The 19,694-nt window shown below is 47.7% G+C and overlaps 1 protein-coding gene and 1 long non-coding RNA gene across 39 annotated transcripts in view; one reads left to right on the forward strand and one right to left on the reverse strand.

Annotated features, from left to right (window-relative positions):
* Positions 1–15,640, forward strand: part of LRRFIP1 (LRR binding FLII interacting protein 1) — a 139,211-nt gene extending 123,571 nt beyond the window's left edge. For 33 of the 38 annotated variants that reach the window (XM_038574297.1, XM_038574302.1, XM_038574306.1 and 30 more), the window contains one exon: positions 1,636–4,659. In XM_038574297.1, the coding sequence (XP_038430225.1) occupies positions 1,636–3,356 (1,721 nt within the window). In that variant the 3' untranslated portion in view covers positions 3,357–4,659. Of the gene's footprint in view, positions 1–1,635; positions 4,660–9,376; positions 9,427–11,142; positions 11,261–11,919; positions 12,000–13,032; positions 13,138–14,787 lie in introns of those variants that run through there. The other 5 variants (XM_038574330.1, XM_038574331.1, XM_038574333.1 and 2 more) reach the window with 2 other exon arrangements.
* On the reverse strand, positions 12,161–14,572 carry LOC119865975. The gene is made up of 3 exons (XR_005378890.1): positions 14,504–14,572; positions 12,750–12,995; positions 12,161–12,422 (listed from the first exon to the last, which is right to left on the reverse strand). It is a non-coding gene; the product is annotated as an uncharacterized LOC119865975 (long non-coding RNA).
* Positions 15,641–19,694: the final 4,054 nt, after the last annotated feature.

A 19,694-nucleotide genomic window follows, 5' to 3' on the forward strand; every position in this document is an offset into this window, starting at 1 on the left:
ATTGTGAGAATGCTTTATACAGTGTGCAAACATCTGAAAAGATTTGCCAATTAATATTTGTCCTAACACTTAGCTTTGGGATAAGCCCCCTAAATCCGGCGTGCAGCCTGGAGTCGCAGCCGGCAGATAAGGCCTCGCTTGTCCCTCGTTACCAGTTACATTCCTGCTTTTTACGGTGAGGCTGGAATATGGTCAGGGCCCGTGGCTTTAATTAGAAGCTTTCATCTTATTTCTTTGTATTTATGGGAATGTAGAAACCTGTAGGCCCCAGCTCCTCAGGACTTGCTTCCTAGAGAGGTATACCTCATTACCTGGATGACCTCTTAAGGCACACAGCACTTTCGATTGAGTAAAAGTTGCTGAAAGAAGATAAACTGGTTGGCTTCCATCTTACCTTTTTATTAGCTGTGCGAGCAGCTAGGAATTTGACCATATTGCTCTTGTTCAAACATACACTTGATAAATCTTTGCTAACCGTTGTGAAACCAACCCTTAAAGAACCAGAAATAATCACGTTTGTAAGTGGTCTCCAGATATTTTTGGATCACATATCCCTATCGGCAAAGAATTATGGGGACTTTCCAATTCATATATTTTTAATTTACATGTACACGTACTGTTTCATCATTGCAAAGTGTGTATCATAAGGCATGTTCACTGATAGACATCTTTAAAGGGTGAAGTAAAATTAACTAGAAGTCCTACTGTTTTCCCCAGTTTCCCGGGGTAAGGGCACCCGCCCGTGGAGACCACGTGTTAATAAAATTACCAAGCTCTGACTTTCAGCAACATGGCATCCGATACGCCAAGGGTCGGTTTATTTGGAGAATCTCAGATATAAGCATCCATTCCAAAGTCATAACGTGTTTTTAATTTGTACTTCAAAAAAAAAAATTTTGTACTTCTTTAATTGATGAGTAACTTATTATTAGTGAAGTGGTCATCTTGATGTTAAGCATTGGCCACCTGCTAGAACTCCCCCCACTCCAAGCCCTTTGGGAGTGGAGCCCCTTCAGTGGTTAGGGCATTGGCTGCTTTCTCAGGAACCCAGAGATTAGATGGTGGGGGTGGGGTGGATTTCTTTTCTCTTCACATAAACTAGTTCAAAAGTATCTTTCTTGAGATTGCCCTTGAAGCTGAGTTTCCTAAGGTGGATTGAATGTTTCTTTTAAAAATTACTTGGAGGTGGTCTTATAGGGCTGTGTGGTGCACAGTGTAGTTTGACAGCTGGAGGAGTGTGAGTAGGCCAGATGTGCATTTGTAAACAAGAATGGGGAACACGAACTTTAGGTCATTCTCAGACCCATTATTTTGGATTGTTTGGCTGCCTGATTCAGAGCTCTATTTGTTAAAACTTAACTGCACCTTTGAAAATCAATTCACACAAGATGGCACCAGCAGCCGCCCTTGCCTTTGAGATGGTGGCAGTGGCCTTCGCTGATCAGACGTTTGCTAATGCAATGACTGCTTTGCCGCACAGACCTGGCAAAGGCTTCTATTCCGTGTGATTCTTTGATGACTCTCTCTCCTTAGGAATGGGGTCGGGTGGGAGAGAGAACATGTGTTTACGCTGTAGTATGTGTTAAGTGGTCACCACATCATGGGGTCCCTTCAATTTTCTCAATGGTCTTTTAGGAAGAGCCAGTGAAGTGGAGGTGAAAAGTGAAATTGTGGAGAATGTGGGGAAAAGAGAAATCTTGCAGAATTCTGAGCAAGAACAGCACAGAGAGGACCCAGCCCAGGAGTGTGTGGACACAGAGGTGCTCCATCCTGGTGAAAATGCCGAGGACCAGAAAGCCTCTGAAGACAGTGCCCCCTCTCTAGGAGTATTAGCAGATGCTACGAATGAGGAGCAGGCTCAAAACCAGATTCTAGAGAACGCCTCCTTCCTTGAAAATACAGCTCAGGTTGAGTCCAATGAGGTCACAGGCACACCAGATGATAGGACTGGGGCTCCCCTTGAGCAGTCCGAATGTTTGAGTGAATTAGTTGATGAAATCCCAGGTCCTGGGAGTGGGCAGGACAGTTGCAATGCCTCAGATATCAAAAAACAAAGTAAAGAATCTGCGGAAAAACAGGAAGATTTGAAAACCAGCTTGGGAGAGGATAGCACAAAGCCTTGTCAAGAATCTGCTCCTCTGCAAACATCTGAAGTTGGAGGGCTGGACAGTGCAGACCCTGGGGAGCAAGGTGGGAGCCCCACAGAGGGTGTGGTAGAGGCAGGGCTAATGGGGCTTGGGGAGCAGGTGGGCACAGGAGCCTCCGGGCCTCCAACGTATAACAATGACAACATGAGCCATGATGAGGAGTGTGCAGCAGAAGCCCACACAGAGTTAGACACAAGCACAGGGCATGCTCTAGACAAAGAGCTCTCCAGGCAGGAAGCTGCAGAGCCCCCAGAGCTCCCAGGTCAGAGGGCAGCAGTAGATGAGGAGAATGATGAAAAGGAGGATGAGGAAAGGGGGTTGAGGGATGAGGAACCAGGCCAGACAGAAGTGCAGGATGTTCCTTGTTGCCCGGCGGCTGAAAGCAGTCCTCAGGGAGCAACAGGCCTAGCTGTGCCAGATGCCAAAAGCAAGCCCCTGGTTACGAAGGAACCTGAGGAAGAAAAGAGTGACCAAAAGGGAGACGCACTGGCTTCATCACAGAAGAAGATAAAGAACAAGAAGAAGAAAAACAAGAAAAAATCACCGGCACCTGTAGAAACCCTTCAAGATGCTAAGAAAGAGTTAACGTTTCAGAACTCAGATGGAAGTGAGGTGAAGGAAGGAGAGCATGCAGCTCTCAGTGACACAAAACCAGTTGTAAAAACACAAAATGAGGTACCTGAAAGTCCAAAGGAGAAAAACATATCAGGAAGCAGTGAAAAGATTGATTGTCCAGAAAATCTGAAAATTGAGTTGGCTGAGAAACTTGACCAAGAAGATAATGATGTAAACACTAAGAAGGGGGGGAAAACAGCTGATGGCGACACATTAGGTTTGAGGGGTGACACAACCCAGTCATCAGACATGAGTGCCAGCGATAAGGAGCTAGATGAAGCCGTTAGGAAAGATGATGCTAAGGAAGATGGCGCCGCTCACAGCAGTGCTCCAGAACCAGGCCATGGAGGAGCGTCCAGCAGCGCCCTGCCGGAGAATGAAGGTCCCTTCAAGGACACTGACGATGCTCCTCAAACAGGAAGTACAGAGCAGCATGAGACGGCAGAGGGTCCCAGTCAGATAGTCGGGAAGGCCGTAGGAAATGATCACGTAGCATCCGCAGGAGAGTTGGGAGCCTCCAACTCAGAAGGCAGAGACAAGCCGAGAGGCGGAAGCGAGAAGGGCAAAAGCAATGAAGAGTGTACCATGTCCTAAGTGGGCAGGGCCAAGGACTGCACAGGAAGTCCAGCTGTCAGAGGCCCATCTGCTGTCTCCCCGGGCGAGGTTCCCAAAATGCTCCTCATTCATCTAGATGCACCATAGGACAATCAACCGCCGAGCTGCCTAGCACGCTGAGTATAGACTGTTACCTGTAGACGTATACTCTTCCTCATTAAAGTTATCACCCAGATCAGAAAGAAAGGCACGTCTGTAATCGGTAGACGTTCCAACTGAGAGCAGTCCGGCAGTGTCCAGCGAGAGCGTACGCGTCCTATTCCTGCTTACAACCCAAATGAAGCTATTTAGCATTTGCCTTAGGCCGATATTCTTGACCAAATACATCAGCATCCAACTGAAATGACCAAATGGCATTCTGAGATTTGTGAGTATAGTCGATACTTAATGTGTCTCATTCAAATATATGTACTCTGACATTTGATTTTGATGTGTACGTTATAACCTATATGGTATTTTGTTCTAAAAGGAGATAAGTGGTCAAATAGCGTATAGGTCAATGAGTTATGATAAGATTTGCACCTTAGGACAGTAATTAATCATGTTAGGGATAAGAAATAAATATCTTCAAGCACTGGGAGATCTTCCTTCCCTTTACCTCATAGAAGCCTTTTATCTCAGTCTGATACCTTTTGATCTCATTGTTGATGATGCCTGAATTTATTTTGTAGATTTTTGACTTCACTTTGTGCTGATTATAATGTACTAAAGTCATTTTATACAAAGATTTTTTTTCTAATTTGTTTCTGGAAGAGACATACGTTGAAATTGCACTTCCTAGTGCAGCATTTGTGCAGGGGGACCATTTCTAAAATTTATTTTTTTAATTTTAAAATTACTTCGCTTTCTATATGTGTGTTATTGAAAAGAAAAATACAAAAAGGTACCGTTCTTGTGCAAACTGCTAATTGGACTATAACAGGATATTTTAAATAGGTGAATCACTTTCGGTATTTTGGTATAAATATTTTCATTTGTTGTATCTCATTATATTCTTATTGGAAAATTCTTCATTTGCTCTTCCTGAAGGAAATATATCTTTTCTATATAAGGAAGCATTTTTAAAGATAATTGTAAAGTTCAATAAAAAGAATGATTGTAAAATATTAAAATCACAAAGGACTGTACATGATGAATGCTGTTGACACTTTATGAGATTATATGAATTCATATCACTGTTACAAGGTATAATTGAATGCAAAAAAAGACCAAAACCTCAATAAAATTTGAGGCAAGCCTAAGTGTTATTATGTAATTGAAATAAAAACATTTTATAATTTTACAAGCCTGTGATTCCACTCTTTGGGCTACTTGAATTCTGGCTGTGGCTGTGGTTCTACATGACATTATCTTCAAAGTAGCACCTACTTCTGGCCTGCTAATTCCCAGTCTGTGTTGCGTGAAGGACTCATTACTTTGTCAGTAATGAATGAACTTCTCTCCTGGCACCTAGACTGGGGCTAGTGTCGCACCCTCCTGGGGAGAATTGAGAAGATCTTCCCTTGTAGCGTCTCCTGTGATCTGTGGTTCTGATCTGTGGTTCAGATCTCCATTCTGTTGCTCTGCTTACATGAGCCAGTCCTTGGAAGGCTTTGAAGGAGACGGTGAAGTTGGCAAGTAAGCATCGACTACTCCCGCGTAAGTCTCCTGAGGCAGGGGACGGCTACACCGTCCCCACTAGTGCCCGATGAGTGGAAAACTATCAGGCTTGCTAGAGAGTCTCCCATCTGAGGGCTGCAAGGGACTTGAAAGGGAGGAGCCCATGCCTCTAACTTTAGCAAAGCCACAGTCACCCTGGAACGGGCACCGGGGAAGCTCTCCTTCCTGCTTGCAAAGGCCCCTGGGGAGATGATTCAACAACCCAGCTCACTGAACGGTGAGGTCATCAAGCCATTTTAAGGTCTGGCTTTGCTCCTAATGGCTCATTTAAGGACATGGTGGCATACTTCATACCCCTCAGGTCCAGCTGTCCAGGGGGTCTCAATTAGTCACGCATCCGTTTAAGTAATAGACCTTGTGATCACTTCATATCCGGAAGGCACTGTGCCAGCAGACAAGCAGACGGGACCCAGCTTGTAGTGGAAGTAGACAGCTGAGAACCCAGGAAGTAAAAAAAAAAAAGAAAAGAAAAGAAAAGTTCTGAACAGCCAAGCCATTTCTTGCTAATCTAAGAGCCTTCACTGTGAGCATCAGTTACCCCGCTCCGAGGGGGAAATGACATTGGAGCGCAGTAAGTGATGTTACAGGAAGGCCCTTCGGTTACCAAGACGTCAGTACCTCAGGGAGGTTCAGGTTAAGAAGACACAGAGGTATATGAGGCAGTTTGGAAAGATGTGATGTCAAAAGATTCAGACTCAGAAGAAGAATGAAAGGCTACCTGTCCGCCACATCCCTAGAGGAGCCCAGACCCCCGACGTCTCACTTCCCTACCGAGCAGAGGGAAACGCTCATCACGGGTACCTTAAATCAAAAAGCAGGGATGTCTTTCATTCCCAAACCAGAACATAGCGACTGTATGTAAAATGTAAATCTTCCTTTCAAAAGTATAATTGAGTGTAATCGTGGGTGTATGTAGAAAATAGGGAAAGGCAACAGAGTTTTGCAATATAGGTTCTTATTTTGTGATATACAAAGGTAGAGAAGCAGGAAAGTGGTTTTTTAAGAGTTTCTAGAAATGAGATGGATTGCCCTGTACTTTCTATAATGCTTAGTGTTTCCAGCGATCAGAAAAGCTCATGACCTGGACATTTAAACTCCTGCTGTCACTAGGACCCGGGAGTGCTGGTTCTGGGGGTTTCCACAGTTGGGGGTTCCTGTTTTCTGTGGTAGACCCCTTCCCTGAGAGACCGCCCGGTACAGCATGCCATCGAGACCAGGGAACACAGCAGGGAGATGTGCAGCACACGAATGTGCTGAATGTCCAGGCTCCAGAACGAAAGGAAGGGGTGTTGGTGCCTGCACTGTGTTAGAATACGTGCTCAGTCAGCGTGATGATCGCGTATAGAGAAAGCTTTGTCCTTCAGGAGAAAGAACCCTCACTCTTTCCCTTTTACTGTTTGCACTGCCTCTTACTCCAAGACTTAACTACCTTTTCTTCGAGATGTGAGTGACTTCAGTGGTGGCTGACATATACAGTTCCCATCTGCACAGACCTCCTGGGCCCCCTGTAAATAGGAGAAAAAAACCTGTCCCCGCTCTGCCTGTTGTAGGCAGGAGGTGCTCACCTGGTGTGGGAGGCTGGCCCCAGGGATGGTGGACACTGCCCACGTGGATTGTAATCAGACTAAGTCAGTACAAGGAGGCTGGACTCCTTGCGAGACCTCAGCCTCCCTGTCTTTGCAAATAGGGAGGGGAGGTGATTTTCCTCTGCCTTGGGAGAGGCAGCCTGAGGCCCACGACGGCTGAAATTAATCCACAAAATGAAAATTAGGCTCCTGACCGTGTATTATTATGAGCAAGCTACGCAGCCTCACTGTGTCTCATTTGCTGTCTGAAAACGGAGCTGAAACCTGCCCTCTAGAGTTGTGGGCCAGATCCGGGTAAAGCAGTGCAAAGAGGGAGTGAGTAGTGATGGCAGTGGTTGCTGGTGGGTGACCTTTCTGTACCCGCACAGACGAGGTGACCAGGTGCAGGCCAGAAGAATGACCCAGGAGAACAGGGCTCAGAGAATTTCAAAGTGGTTTTGCACCAGCTGCTCTGGTGATTGTAAGATCTCGCCACCGTGAGTGCTTATTCCACGGTCTTGTTGCATGTGTACCAGAAAATTATTGAAATTGAATACATAAAAGCCAGACTTTTAAAAATTGAAATATTTTCACAGCCAGCTCATTTTAACTCCTGCGTATGAGAGAAAACTCTACATTTGAGATCCTGTGACTTCATTTTCTTCGATGCCTTGTTTCCAAACAGGCAAGTGTGCGCTTACATGAATAGTTTGTGTCTGTTTATAACCGAGGATTCTAGGCCAGCGATGGGCCGTGGAACCTAGGAAATGCAGGGCAGTGGTAGGTCTGCAGGGATCTGGGCAAGTATTACGGCCAGCGTCTCACCGATGCACCACTGTGCACTCAACAAATCAGGCTCGGTGACTGTTAAAATGACAAAGAGCAGTGCCCATTTTCTGCATATCCAATTAGTTTGCTTCTCTTTTTCCATTTTCTTCAAACGATTTAAACTTCCTCTCCAATTCTGCTTTAAAACTTTTCTCCCTTAAAATTTCACTTTTCTTTCTTTTTTTAAAATGTTTTATTTGTTTGAGAAGGAGAGCAGGAGCGATGAGGGGAGAAGGGAGAGGTGAGGGGCAGAGGGAGAAGCAGGGAGCTCAATGCAGGGCTCGATCCCAGGACCCTAGGATCATGACCTGAGCCAAAGACAGACGCTTCCCCAACTGAGCCCCCCAGGCGCCCCACTTCCCTGTTTTTCATATTCCCACCATAAGAGTGAAGGTCATGTTACCTTTATTTTTTGCATTTGCCAGCTCCATTATTCTATGTTAACGTTTATTGTGTCCTTGCTCTCCAGGATGTTTGAAGTCTCCTAATGGAAAAGCGATAATAATAAAATTGTACAGTAGATAGATGAGCTTCAAGATGACTTTCTGACATATTCATTGCTGCTTATGATTCCTATGGTTTTTGTATATAGAACATAAGAGAAAAAGTAACGTTGAATGAAGAACTGGGTTTACGGCATTTACGTTTCAGTGTCGGGTGAGCTTGTGGAAGAGAAAGAATACAGTATTGGAAGCAATTTGTGTCACTTGAAATGGAACTCCGGAGGATCGTAGATTTATCCTCCATTACGCTTGACATTTCTGGTTTAATTTATGTTGTTACTGTGCCTTTCAAAAGAACAATTTGGGGTGTTTGGAAGAGCAATTAGAGAGAGCGTATAACTTGGATGAGAATGTTTAGATAAGAGACTGTTTAGATGAAAACAAAAGTGCGTTTTATACAGATCATTTATTTCCTTTTCATGTGACAAAGCTGTGCAGCATGAGAGCACAGTCACCCCCGGGAGTAAGAGCCTCGGGCTGGGAGCCCGGCTCTGACTCCAGGGTCTGGGTTACATCTGGAACATCATAGGGGTGCAGTGTTTCGAGGCTTCGGCTGCCAGGCCTCAGGGCAGTTCCTTCGAGGTGCTGGACCCTCATCTGTAGAAGAAGGAGGTAGTATCAGGGCAACCTACAGGGCTTTGTGGGTGAAGGCGCAGGTGCGAGGGCCGTGCCAGCACAGGGGGCCCGTGCAGTACCCATTAGCATCACTGTCACTACCACATCTTCCTAATTTGGCCCTTTCAGCCGGTGGAAGGTTTTGTGCAAACCCCTACGCTCTCCCCAGGCTTCGGCCTCCTTCTCTGTAACTCTACAGATTATATTACTCCACAGCCTTTCCAAGAAACGTCTGGGGGGGATTTCCAGATGCTTCCGTATGTGCACTCTTCTGTGTCTGGGTGGGAGCGGTGGCACAAACCCACAGTGTTACTGCGACTCCCAGGACAACGCCCGCTCTGCACAAGCAGGAGAGCGGATGTGTTGTCAGCAGACCTCTGATGCGTAGACATGGAGTCGAAGCTCCGGCACTGGTGACATAAACTTGGGAAGTCAAAGCTAACGAAAATGCCATTGATACGGATCGCGATTCTCAGTGTGTTTGTACCTTCCTAATGATGTTAAACCATGAAGCCTGTGAGATCTTGTGTTGCAGTGCGGTTTGGCCCTAGAGCTCTTGCATGCTAACCCAAAGTAGAAGATTAGCCTGTTTGCATGCAGCCGGATGCTGCCCCTGACGAGATAAGCATGTGCTGGGAGGTTGACCCCACTCAACCTCCCTCGGCTGACGTCTTCCCCAGTCCTGTGTGTGGCCTCATTCGTTGTGGTATGTGTATAATACCTTCATCATTAGTTTCACTAACCTGAATGCTCACTCTTCCATTTAGCATTCTGCCGAACGGTGCGCTACACGGATTCTCCTCAACCTCTATCTTTCTGATTTCTTTAGATATTAGGTTGAAAAAGCTTGTTGATGAACGGGAGTGCTTGTTGGAACAGGTAACGATCTTTTTATTACTTTCTGAGTTCTCCAGCGGGGGCAACCAAACCTGAGAACCTTCCCATACTTACTTGCTTTATCAGGAAAACCCTAAACACATCATGCCTGAAAGCAATTATCAACCCAACCTGTGTCCTTACGATTTTTATCTAAGTAGGACATCGTAAGTCATGTGAGGTTTAGAGAGGATGTCCCAAAGGCTCGAGGCCATGGAACAGAACGTGGTACACTCTATGCCAATTGCTGCTTAAAATAAGTATTTATGTGGAAGAGCCTAGATTAATGGTGGAGAGGCAAGAGCTTTCTGGAGTCATTCCAACCACCACTTCCCTGACTCCTGCTGGCCCAGAGAAGTCGGTTTGGGGGACCTCTCATTGATCAGCACCCCTGTCCAGAAGGTATTTTCTTGTTGTAACTGCTCAGAGTTGTTTTACTTGTGGTTTACCTTCGTCACTCTCTTCCACCTCAAGAAACACTAACTGGTTGACCTGTTTGGTCTTTTTTGTCTGCAGGGTAGTTAGTAAACCATTCCACGGTAATTTTCTTTTTTATCTGATTTTATTTATTAGAAAGAGAGAGTTGGGGGGAGGGGCAGAGGCAGAGGGAGAAGCAGGCTCCCCACTGAGCAGGACCCTGGGATCATGACCTGAGCCGAAGGCAGACACTTCACCGACTGAGCCCCCCAGGTGCCCCATCATCATCACTCCACAATCACTTTCTAAGGAAACTCACTTCCTCCCATTTTCCTCAATAAGCCTAATCAAAGGTATTTCACTTTACTTTTTACAATTCTGCTGAAGGTTTCTCTCAAAATTGGGAAAAGCACTCGATGTAGTAGCAGCATTGAGGTTCCTGTGATCTTTTGAAAACAGGTGCCCATCGTTAATTCTGCACTGATCTCCACAGGACGGTGCGCACCAGTGGGGAATACATGCTTGCAGGCGTCTGCTCTGCTGGGGTGGTTGTTGGGGGGAGGTGGGGGCTCCCACCAGATCCAGAGATTGGAGGTTAGCAGGAGAAGGGCTGGGAGACCACCCCCCAGACACCGTGACCGTCCACAGCCGTGGCTGCTGACAGGAGAGCTCTGCAGAGACCAGCTCCCTGAAGGTGGCGGACCTGCGACGGGCACTGGCTCTGTGAGGGAGCCCTCGGTTCCGCTAGGCACTCGAGGACAGTCCCTCTGGGAGGCCCTTCCTGGCTTCTTCGTGAATAAAGCAAAGGCTACCGGCGCACTGACGCGCTAACTCTGAGATCAGCACATTTAAAGTACGTTACGTACCATCTCCTCCTGAATTCAAGAGGAATTTCAACCTTAGAAACAACTTTTCACCCAGAGTTACAAAATAATTCCTGCCATGATCTCGTAAATACAATTCCATTTCCACCCATTACGCTATTACTTGCCGAGAAGATGACTAACTGGCAGAAGGTTGTTCGTGGAGTTATTGGGATTGGTTATCAAAGGTGAGAGACTCCCTGTGGTGGCTGGTGGATCGTAACTGTTAACTACATTTCTCTCGTGCTTCTTTACATAACCCCTATCTCTCTGGCACCTTGGACACACAAAATAATAACTCCACAGCAGCAGCCGACTGTACGTATGGGGTGTTGGTTTTTCCTTTACACGCCGCTTCCTTTGTCATAGGCTCTGAGCTTGGCTTCCAGGCTCACTCAGAATAGAGGAATTCACTTATTTTATTGGTGGGCGTTTTCAGATTAAGAAACTCAAAGGACAGCTGGAAGAGAGACAGAAGAACAGCAAGCTAGACAATCTGCTCCCTGGAAACGATGTCTTAGAAAACGGGACAGACATGCATGTAATGGATCTACAAAGTAAATGTCCATGCTTGTGTAGAAGTAAACCCTTGACGTGTCCTGTTTTTATTATACTTGGGCTAGAGGAGAAAAACCATCATGGCAAAGAATGCCCGGCGCTCCCCAGGGCCCCTCAAAAGCCCTTGAGCTCAGCACAGCACTGCAGGGGTGTTTCTGTGGGGGGGGGGGGCAGAATGAGGATGGGCAGGTGGGCAGAGCAAGGGTGTCTCTGTCTGAGCCTAAGGACTAGAACGGGTGCCCCCAAACGTGCACCAAGTTACCACCACGTGATGCACAGTGAGAAACAGCATTTGTCATGCTGGATACAGCTGTCTTTTGATCAGCCAATTGTATGGAAAAATTAGAAGGTATCTTTCTATACAAGTAACCTAGAAAGAGGCTTAAAGGAAGATAAAATTACTCCCAGCCTCCCCCTTTCCTTCCCCTGACCATTTCTTTGTGTTCTGTGCCCAGCGGTGCTCTCCTGCCTGGCACTTGCCCAGCCTGGGTGCATGGAGAGCGTGCTTCTCTCAGCTCCCCCTGTTGTCAGCCCACTGGCCAGAACGTACAGATTTGCATGCCCATTACTAGGTAGGGCCTTGGATCCCAGTAACTATTGTCTTAGCATTTTAAAAGCCCAGGAGCTTAACAGATTTTCCTTCTCTTTCAACCTTTAGGGGATGCCAACAGACAGATCAGCGACCTCAAATTTAAACTTGCAAAATCTGAGCAAGAGATAACCGCATTAGAACAAAATGTACGTGTGCTCTTTTAAGCAATAATGGGCAGCGAGAGCGATGATGACCGGAGTTCTGCTTGCTAGAACTCGCCCTGGAAGGCTGAGTGCAGGGAGGAGCAGAGACGTGCAGGACCAGAAAAGGCCCTCAGTGGGTTTCCTGCAGAGAGAGAAAGTAGGGGAGGAAAGCTCACTAGCAGGACTCGGGCTGTTGGATACTAACCCTTTAGAACAACGGCTGCTTGCGGAAGGTCCCTAAGGGGGCTGAGCCGTTTTTAAAAGTGTTGTTCTTTAAAAATAACTCAGTTAGAAAGCACTTAGTGTGAGGCCATCCCACTCGCCTGGATTCTCTGCCTTCTTCTCCCAACAGGGTAGCTCTCTCTGATTCCTAGGTTTGGAGTATTTATGCCTCTGACATTGGGCAAATCTGGGACAAGTTGTGCCCTAAGCAAAGGGAGAGAAGATTCAGTACTCTTTCCCTGCTCAGTTATGGGTCCATTTTTGGGGAAACAGGACTGAGAGCAGCACACCTAGGACGGGATGCGTTGAGGGAGCATGCTTTGGGTCTCAGCAGACTGCAAGTCTCCAGTGGGTTGGTAGCTGCTCCTGTCCCTCACCACGGGCCTGGCTGTGCAATGCTGTCCCCAAGCCTCCTCTTCCTCTCTACTGCTTCCTGGCCTGCCTTCCTCCCTTGCTGCCTCCCCACCATGCCACCCCAGGAGAGACTGGACAGGAGCTGAGGTCCTAGTGGAAACTTCTGCCTCGACCTACCTTCTCCTGCAGAATGGTCCCGCGTCGGGGAGGGACAGCAGTGCTGTGGGAGTCCGGTGTTTGGACTAAGGCCAGAGAGGGAATGAGGCCCTCAACACGGGGCTGCTCAAACCCACTTGCTTGGCCAGAACCTATACGGTAGCCCAGGGTGCTAGATCATGATGATTGGCGCAGCCTGTCCTCCCATTTGACGAACCACGTCCTTCCACCACACAGTGTTAGGGCAGCCGGGGAAAGAAAACAGGCCTGTGAATTGACACATGTGGTGTTTCCCTTCTTTTAGGTAATAAGGTTAGAGAGTCAAGTGTCACGTTATAAATCGGCTGCTGAAAACGCCGAGAAAATAGAAGATGAGCTTAAGGCTGAAAAACGGAAACTCCAAAGAGAGGTAAACTTTCTAGGCTGTTTGCAGGGAAATGACGGTCTAGCTGGCAGCAGACGGAGTGTCATGGCCCCCCAGAAAGTTCCAGGCCTCGTGGTGCCAAGCCACCCTGATGCGCTGAGCCATCGCCCCAGGGAGCCTGGTGCCCAATCCGGAGTCTCCTGGTGACTGTGGTTGCGAGGCCGCCCAGAGTCTGTCCTCCTCCCCGGGGGACCTTTGTAGGCCACCCTTTCCCTCTCACTTCTCTCGGATCCTTTTTGTCTTTGATTTTCTGCAGCTTCACCCTGATGTGTTCTATGCAGGTTTCTTGCTGTTTGTTCTGCTCGGGATGGATTGTGTTTCTTGGATCCATGAAGTCTTTTTTTTAAACCAAGTTTGGAAAGTTTTCACCCATGACCTCCTCAAGTATGCCTGTTCCCTGGTGTCTCCACGTCCCTCCGGGGCTCTAAGCCAAGGCCGTCAGACCCCGTCCCTGCAGCCCCCACATTTCTTCCACCTCCCAGCTCCTTACCCCTCTGCTGCTAGGTCTCCCCATGCACCTTTTGCTAGTTTTTTTTTTTTAAGTGTATTCATTCTTGATGGTTGCTTGGTTGTATGTTTATGTTAACTGTATCCTCATCTCTTTGAAGATGTCCTACACAGCTGTTCTGTTTTTGTTTTTTGAAGATTTTATTTATTCATGAGAATACACAGAGAGAGAGAGAGAGAGGCAGAGACCCAGGCAGAGGGAGAAGCAGGCTCCATACAGGGAGCCTGACGTGGGACTCAATCCCGGGTCTCCAGAATCACACCCTGGGCCGAAGGCAGTGCTAAACCCCTGAGCCACCCGGGCTGCCCACAGCTGTTCTGTTTTACGTTCAGTCTTGGAGGATCTGATTCTGTTGCTGGCTCAGGTGGCTTGTCCTTCCTGCGTTTATTGTTTCGTGGAGTTATGCTTGGTTTTGATTTGTAGGAATACTCCAGGCCTGACTTGGGGGAATTTCCTGCAGAGAGGCTTGCCTCTGCCAGTGAGAGGGGCTGCAGGGAGGCGAACCTGTGCCAGGACCCCAGCCACCCTCCCTGAGGGTTTTGGATCAGAAGCAGAGCCGCAGACCCTGTTCCGATGGTGCACGTCTCCACAACCATGTGGCTGGTGTACCCCCGCCCTGAGGCGCCTTGCGCTCTGCCCTGCTGTCCACTGGGCCAGATGGCTCCCTGTTGGTGTGGCTTCCACTCTGACTCCCAGGCTCTGTGGCCCTGGCTCCAGGTTGCCATCATCTTGGCCTCAGCTATTCCCACTTTGGTCTCTAGCCATCGAGACCTTGCTTCAGCTGCCCAGGACCAACTCCTCCAACTGGTCTGGGCTCAGCTCTTACCTGTTCGCCTCACTTACCTTTCGTGAGACCATCAGCCCCTCAAGACTGTGTGCTGTGTGGGATCAGGTTGTTTCAGAGAAGGAGGGTTGCCTAGTTACTCATGAGGCCAGAATTCTGTGCCTTGTATCCCTAACGGAATAGTTAAGAAATATATGTGTACACACGCATGTGTATTCACATACTTCTAGGAGCTCAGTGGGTCCAGCTGTGACTGTCTTTTGCGGTAGGATGGACTCTTGGCCAACCTCTGACGTTTGGAGGAAGCCAGTTCCTCAAAGCTGCCTTTCCTCTTTGTTTCCAGCTGCGCTGTGCATTGGACAAAACAGAAGAGCTCGAGGTGAGCAACGGCCACTTAGTGAAGCGTCTGGAAAAAATGAAAGCGAATCGGAGCGCGCTCTTGTCCCAGCAGTAAGCACCAGGCCTGCCCAGGAACCCGGTGGGTGAATGGAGGGCACGGTGTCGTGGGCTCGCCTCTGCCACTGTCCGGGACTGCTGCTGTGTCCCCCGCTTCCGAGAGCACCCGGTGAGCACTTGGCTCCCGTGCTCACCCGCGGCCCCGGCAGCCACCAGATGCCTCCAACCGTGGACCCCGACCCAGGCCGGGCCACCCCTCCGAACCCATGGGTCCTTTCCAAGCACACCAGGCGCCCGGGAACTCCGAGGAGCAGCCTCGCGGCGCCACCGCACGTGGCAATCAAAGTCAAGATTCAAATGGGACTTGAGTTTTCTTTTCATGTGTCTTGCTGCAAATTGAGGGGAAATGTTACAGTGTTGGGACTTCTTTGGGGGCAGGATCTACAGTTTGAGCAACGTTGGTAGTTTCTCTTAGTCTACGCTTTTCATACACAAAACACTGTGGAACCACAAGCCATTACCAAGCAAAACTCTTTCGCTAGAAACAAGGGGATGGTCTGGAAGTAAAAGTGACCTTAAGAAGACTCTTTACAGGCAACAAATGAAGCTTTTCTAAGGGATTTTTGCATCAGTTCAACCCTAAGAACACTTTTTTCCAGGGTAACTAGGCAGTAGCTCCACCGACGATGACAGCTTTCCATTCGCGCTATGTAACCCTTCTATTTGGACTTGAAGTTGTGAACTCCTTTTAAAGAATGTACTATTAGAAAAATTAAAAACTTCAATGCTGAAAGACTGTAGGGATGTGGTGTTTTTTATTTTTTTATTTTTTTGCACTGAAAAAGAAGATTTTTATTCCATATTCATTGTTCTATACGTTTGGGATCATCTCTTTCCTTTTTTGAGTATAGCGAAGCAGTTAGCTTCTCTTTCCCTGTAAAAAAAAAGAGTCTATTCACAGTGAGCAAGAATAGTGCACCCCCAAGGGTCAGCACTCTTAGAATATCAAGTAAACCAAGGAAGTTACAGATTAAAGTCAACTACGTTATCTTCAGGGCAAAGTAGAGAAAGTTTGGCTACTTGCTGATGTTTTAATTACTCTTTGGGGTGTTGTCCTTCAAGCCAGCTTGGTTAAGCAGGCCAGCTTTTCAGGATATCAGCCAGACAGCGTCCCCTGAAACTATACCTTGTGTTGATACCTTGTGTTGATATATTCTCCCAACTCATGTAGGGGACATGAGTTGGGAGAATAGTTGAGACAACACTCCCAGCATAGTGCTAGAGGTCACGAGGGTCCGTCCCCCAGCACTGTCTGGGTCCGGGATAGATACACAAGGCGACACTTCATCAGGCACAAGAGGAATTCACAACTCCTTGTGCCAAGGATGGTTGGCGGTTCACATCTCTGTCCTGAGCACTCCATAGATAAGATCGTCCAATCCCCGCCCACGCGTTGGTGCCCACAGGCCTGCTGTAGCTGCTGCATGTTCAACACCAGTGTTTTTATCCAGAACCCTACTCTTGCATTGATCCCATGGAAGCGCCAACTCTCCACAGCAACGTGGTTTTTATGTTTACCTAGGATTTGCCAAAACGCATCGGTTTCAAAAGACTTCCAAGCTTGAAACCCTACCTCATGAGCGTTAAGCATTCCACGTTCTTTCAGGAATGCAAGGTATCAGGGTCCGGTCCAAAAACGGGAACTGCCAGTAATTTGAGCAGGGAAAATGTAATACAGAGAATGATCAGCCCACAGGGAATGGGCTACAGAGGAAGGATGGAAGAGAACTCTAAAGAATGCCCTGGGGCTGAGGGAGAACACCAGAGAGGACAAATTGGGACAGAGACCTCAGTAGAGGGCTTGGGGGCCACTGCCCACAATGGGACAGAGAAGTCAGAGGGTGCCAGGGACCGACGCCAGAAGGCAGGAAACCAGGGGCCAGGACTGGGGAGGGCGGGCCCCCCTGGTGGCCCACATTCACACCACAGGTGCCACATGAACAAGAAGGAAGGAACCAGGACGGGGAGCCCGGGTTCCCTGCAGGGTCCGTCCGGCACCGTCCTCTGACCGTAGCAGGCCAGCCAGCAAAGAGGAAATGTTTCCTTCCTTGTCGTATCCTTAAGATTTCTTCCACAGCATCTTAATACAAACGTGTTTAAAAAAAAAAAAAAAAAAAAAAACGTGTTTAACCGGCGAAACATCCATATATGGAGATCACAGATAACACTAATAACAGCAAATACGTATAGCGTGTAGACATGCCCGGCAGTTAGATACCTATTTTCCCTCACTCGATTTTCACAAAAGGTCTGTGAGATTACACGACGAGGAGCCTGGAGCCCAAGGAGTTAACTGGCTGGAGGTCTCACCACTGGTAAGAGGAGGACTGCTTGTCTCACAAGTCCTGGGAGGGTGGCTTTTCCCAAATCGGCTCTAGAGAAGTCAAACCTTTGCTGTCTACCTTTCCCACCAATCTTTGCAGAAACAGCAAAGCCATTTTTTAAAAAAAGATTTTATTTATTTGACAGAGAGAGAGAGAGAGAGACTGTAAGCAGGGAGAGCGGCTGAGCAGGGAGCCTGAGGTAGGGCTAGAGCCCAAGAACCCTGGGATCATGACCTGAGCCAAAGGCAGACGCTTAACCTACTGAGCCACCCAGGTGCCCCAGCAAATCCACTTTATACACACTTCCTAATCCAGAGGAAGATAGAATATGATTTTTTAATTTATTTCATAGAATACAACTTTTCATCAGATACTGCTATAGGCAATTTGTATTTTTTAAAAAGATTTTATTTATTCATGAGAGACACAGAGAGAGAGGCAGACACAGGCAGAGGGAGAAGCAGGCTCCCTGCGGGGATCCTGATGCAGGACTCGATCCTAAGACCCCGGGCTCACGCCCTGAGCTGAAGGCAGACGCTCAACTGCTGAGCCACCCAGGTGTCCCTGCTATAGGGAATTTGTTGCCAGCTTTTCTCATCCTTGAATTTCTCAACCACATATTACTGACACCTTGGGCAGGATCATTCTTGGTTGCTGGGTGGCTGTCCTGTGCATCAGAGGATGTTGAGCAGCATCCCTATCCTCTACCCACTAGATGCAAGTAGGCCCCACCCCCAGTCGTGACAAACAAGAATATTTCACTTTACCAAATATCTGCTAGAGGGGGTGCTGCTTTTGCCTTAAGAACCACTGCTTTGGCCTGAATTTGATAATTGGGAGAAGAAGATAGGTGGTTAAAAACCTGAACCAGGATGCCTATTGTATGTTTCCTACAAATTGTTTTCATTTTTAGAAACAAAATGGCATTTGGGACATTTAGGACCTAGAGAAACCCATTAAAAAGACATTATAAATGGACAGTCTACATGGATGATGCAAATTACAGTTCAGAACTGCCGTGAGGTTTTATTTTCCATTGTTCATTTTTGACATCCCATTCTGATCGCCTGAAATGTAAACTAAAGATTCAAAACATACTGTTGATATTGTTGAAAATTTACATCATTCTTTAGCAACTGTGGATTTCTGCTTTGCACAGCGCTGAGCTCGGGGGGTGAGGGATCACCAGACAAATGCCCACCTTAAGGAGGTGGTAGCCCTGAGGAAGAGAAGGTCCTAAGGTTGAACCCCACACACACACACATAACCACAGAAGCGTGGAATGGGGCGGGGGTGGTAGGTGGGGAAGTGCCAGGTGGAGACGGCCAGATTCGAATTTTGGAACTGGACCATAAGCATCTGGTGTGTTTCTACAAATGGCCTGGCCAGATGTGGCACACGTGTGCACATGCCTGTCTGTTGATGTGCGTGGTTCCCTGCACCTGCAGCCTGACCCTCACCTGGGTGTGGAGATACCTGGGGAGTTAGAGGACCCCGGCTCAGTGGTGGAGGACTCTGCCTTATGCCCAAGAGCTACCAGGACTGGGTTTCTACTGGGCTCCCAGTCTCTCAAGAACTAGGCAGCTGTCCCAAGTCTTAGCCCCACACATGCCACCATACTGCCTTCCCACTGCTGAGGTGACCTCTATGCATGGCTGGTTCCCAAAACTGCCTGCTTCTTTCCCGTCTCTACCAGAATAGCCCCCATCACCACTTGCCGGATGACTCCTACTCTGTCCCCAAGAGCACTGAATGCTAAGCAGGCTCTGCTAGTCCTGAATGGAATGGCACTGACCACGGCTGGCGGTCTCCCTTTGCAATTGCCCCTACCTTGGGTGGGCATGTGACAAGACCACAGACTTGGGGAAAGAGTCCTTGAACTAGAAATATTCAAAGATTTATATAAATGCTCCTGTAACATAATGATATATAAGAAATACATTGAGGTGGTCATTCAGTTGACCAAAATGTATTTCTTACATATGTTTGGTCTTCATTCACCTTACCTGAAAGTGCTGCAGAGTCATAGGGTGAAGCAGGCATCTTATTATCAGTGAAGGTGACTTTCGGGCCCCACCCAAGGGCAGGGGCTGATTGCCAGGAGGACCAATCATGTGAGTGAGGGCTGGAACTTTCCATGCCGCCCCTGACCTCCAGGAAAAGGGGAGGGCCTGGAAGTTGAATTAGCCAAAGGCCAATTACTTAGTCAACCGTGACTATGTAACGAAGCCTCCATAAGAACCCAAGAGGAGATTTTTTTGGTCCTTTTTCCTTTTTGGAGATCTTCCACAGTTGAGGAACAAGAACGCTTCTATGTGCCACCAACCTAGGCTCCAAACTCCACGAGGACAGAGGGTCCCTTGTTCAGGACCTCACCCTATGTATCTCTTCATCTGGCTGTTGATTCATATCTCTTATCACATCCTTCATTATGCTGGTAAATTTTAGTGTTTGCCCTGAGTTCTGTGAG

The sequence above is a fragment of the Canis lupus genome, chromosome 25 (genome assembly GCF_011100685.1).
Source record: "Canis lupus familiaris isolate Mischka breed German Shepherd chromosome 25, alternate assembly UU_Cfam_GSD_1.0, whole genome shotgun sequence".
Classification (NCBI taxonomy): Eukaryota; Metazoa; Chordata; class Mammalia; order Carnivora; family Canidae; genus Canis; species Canis lupus.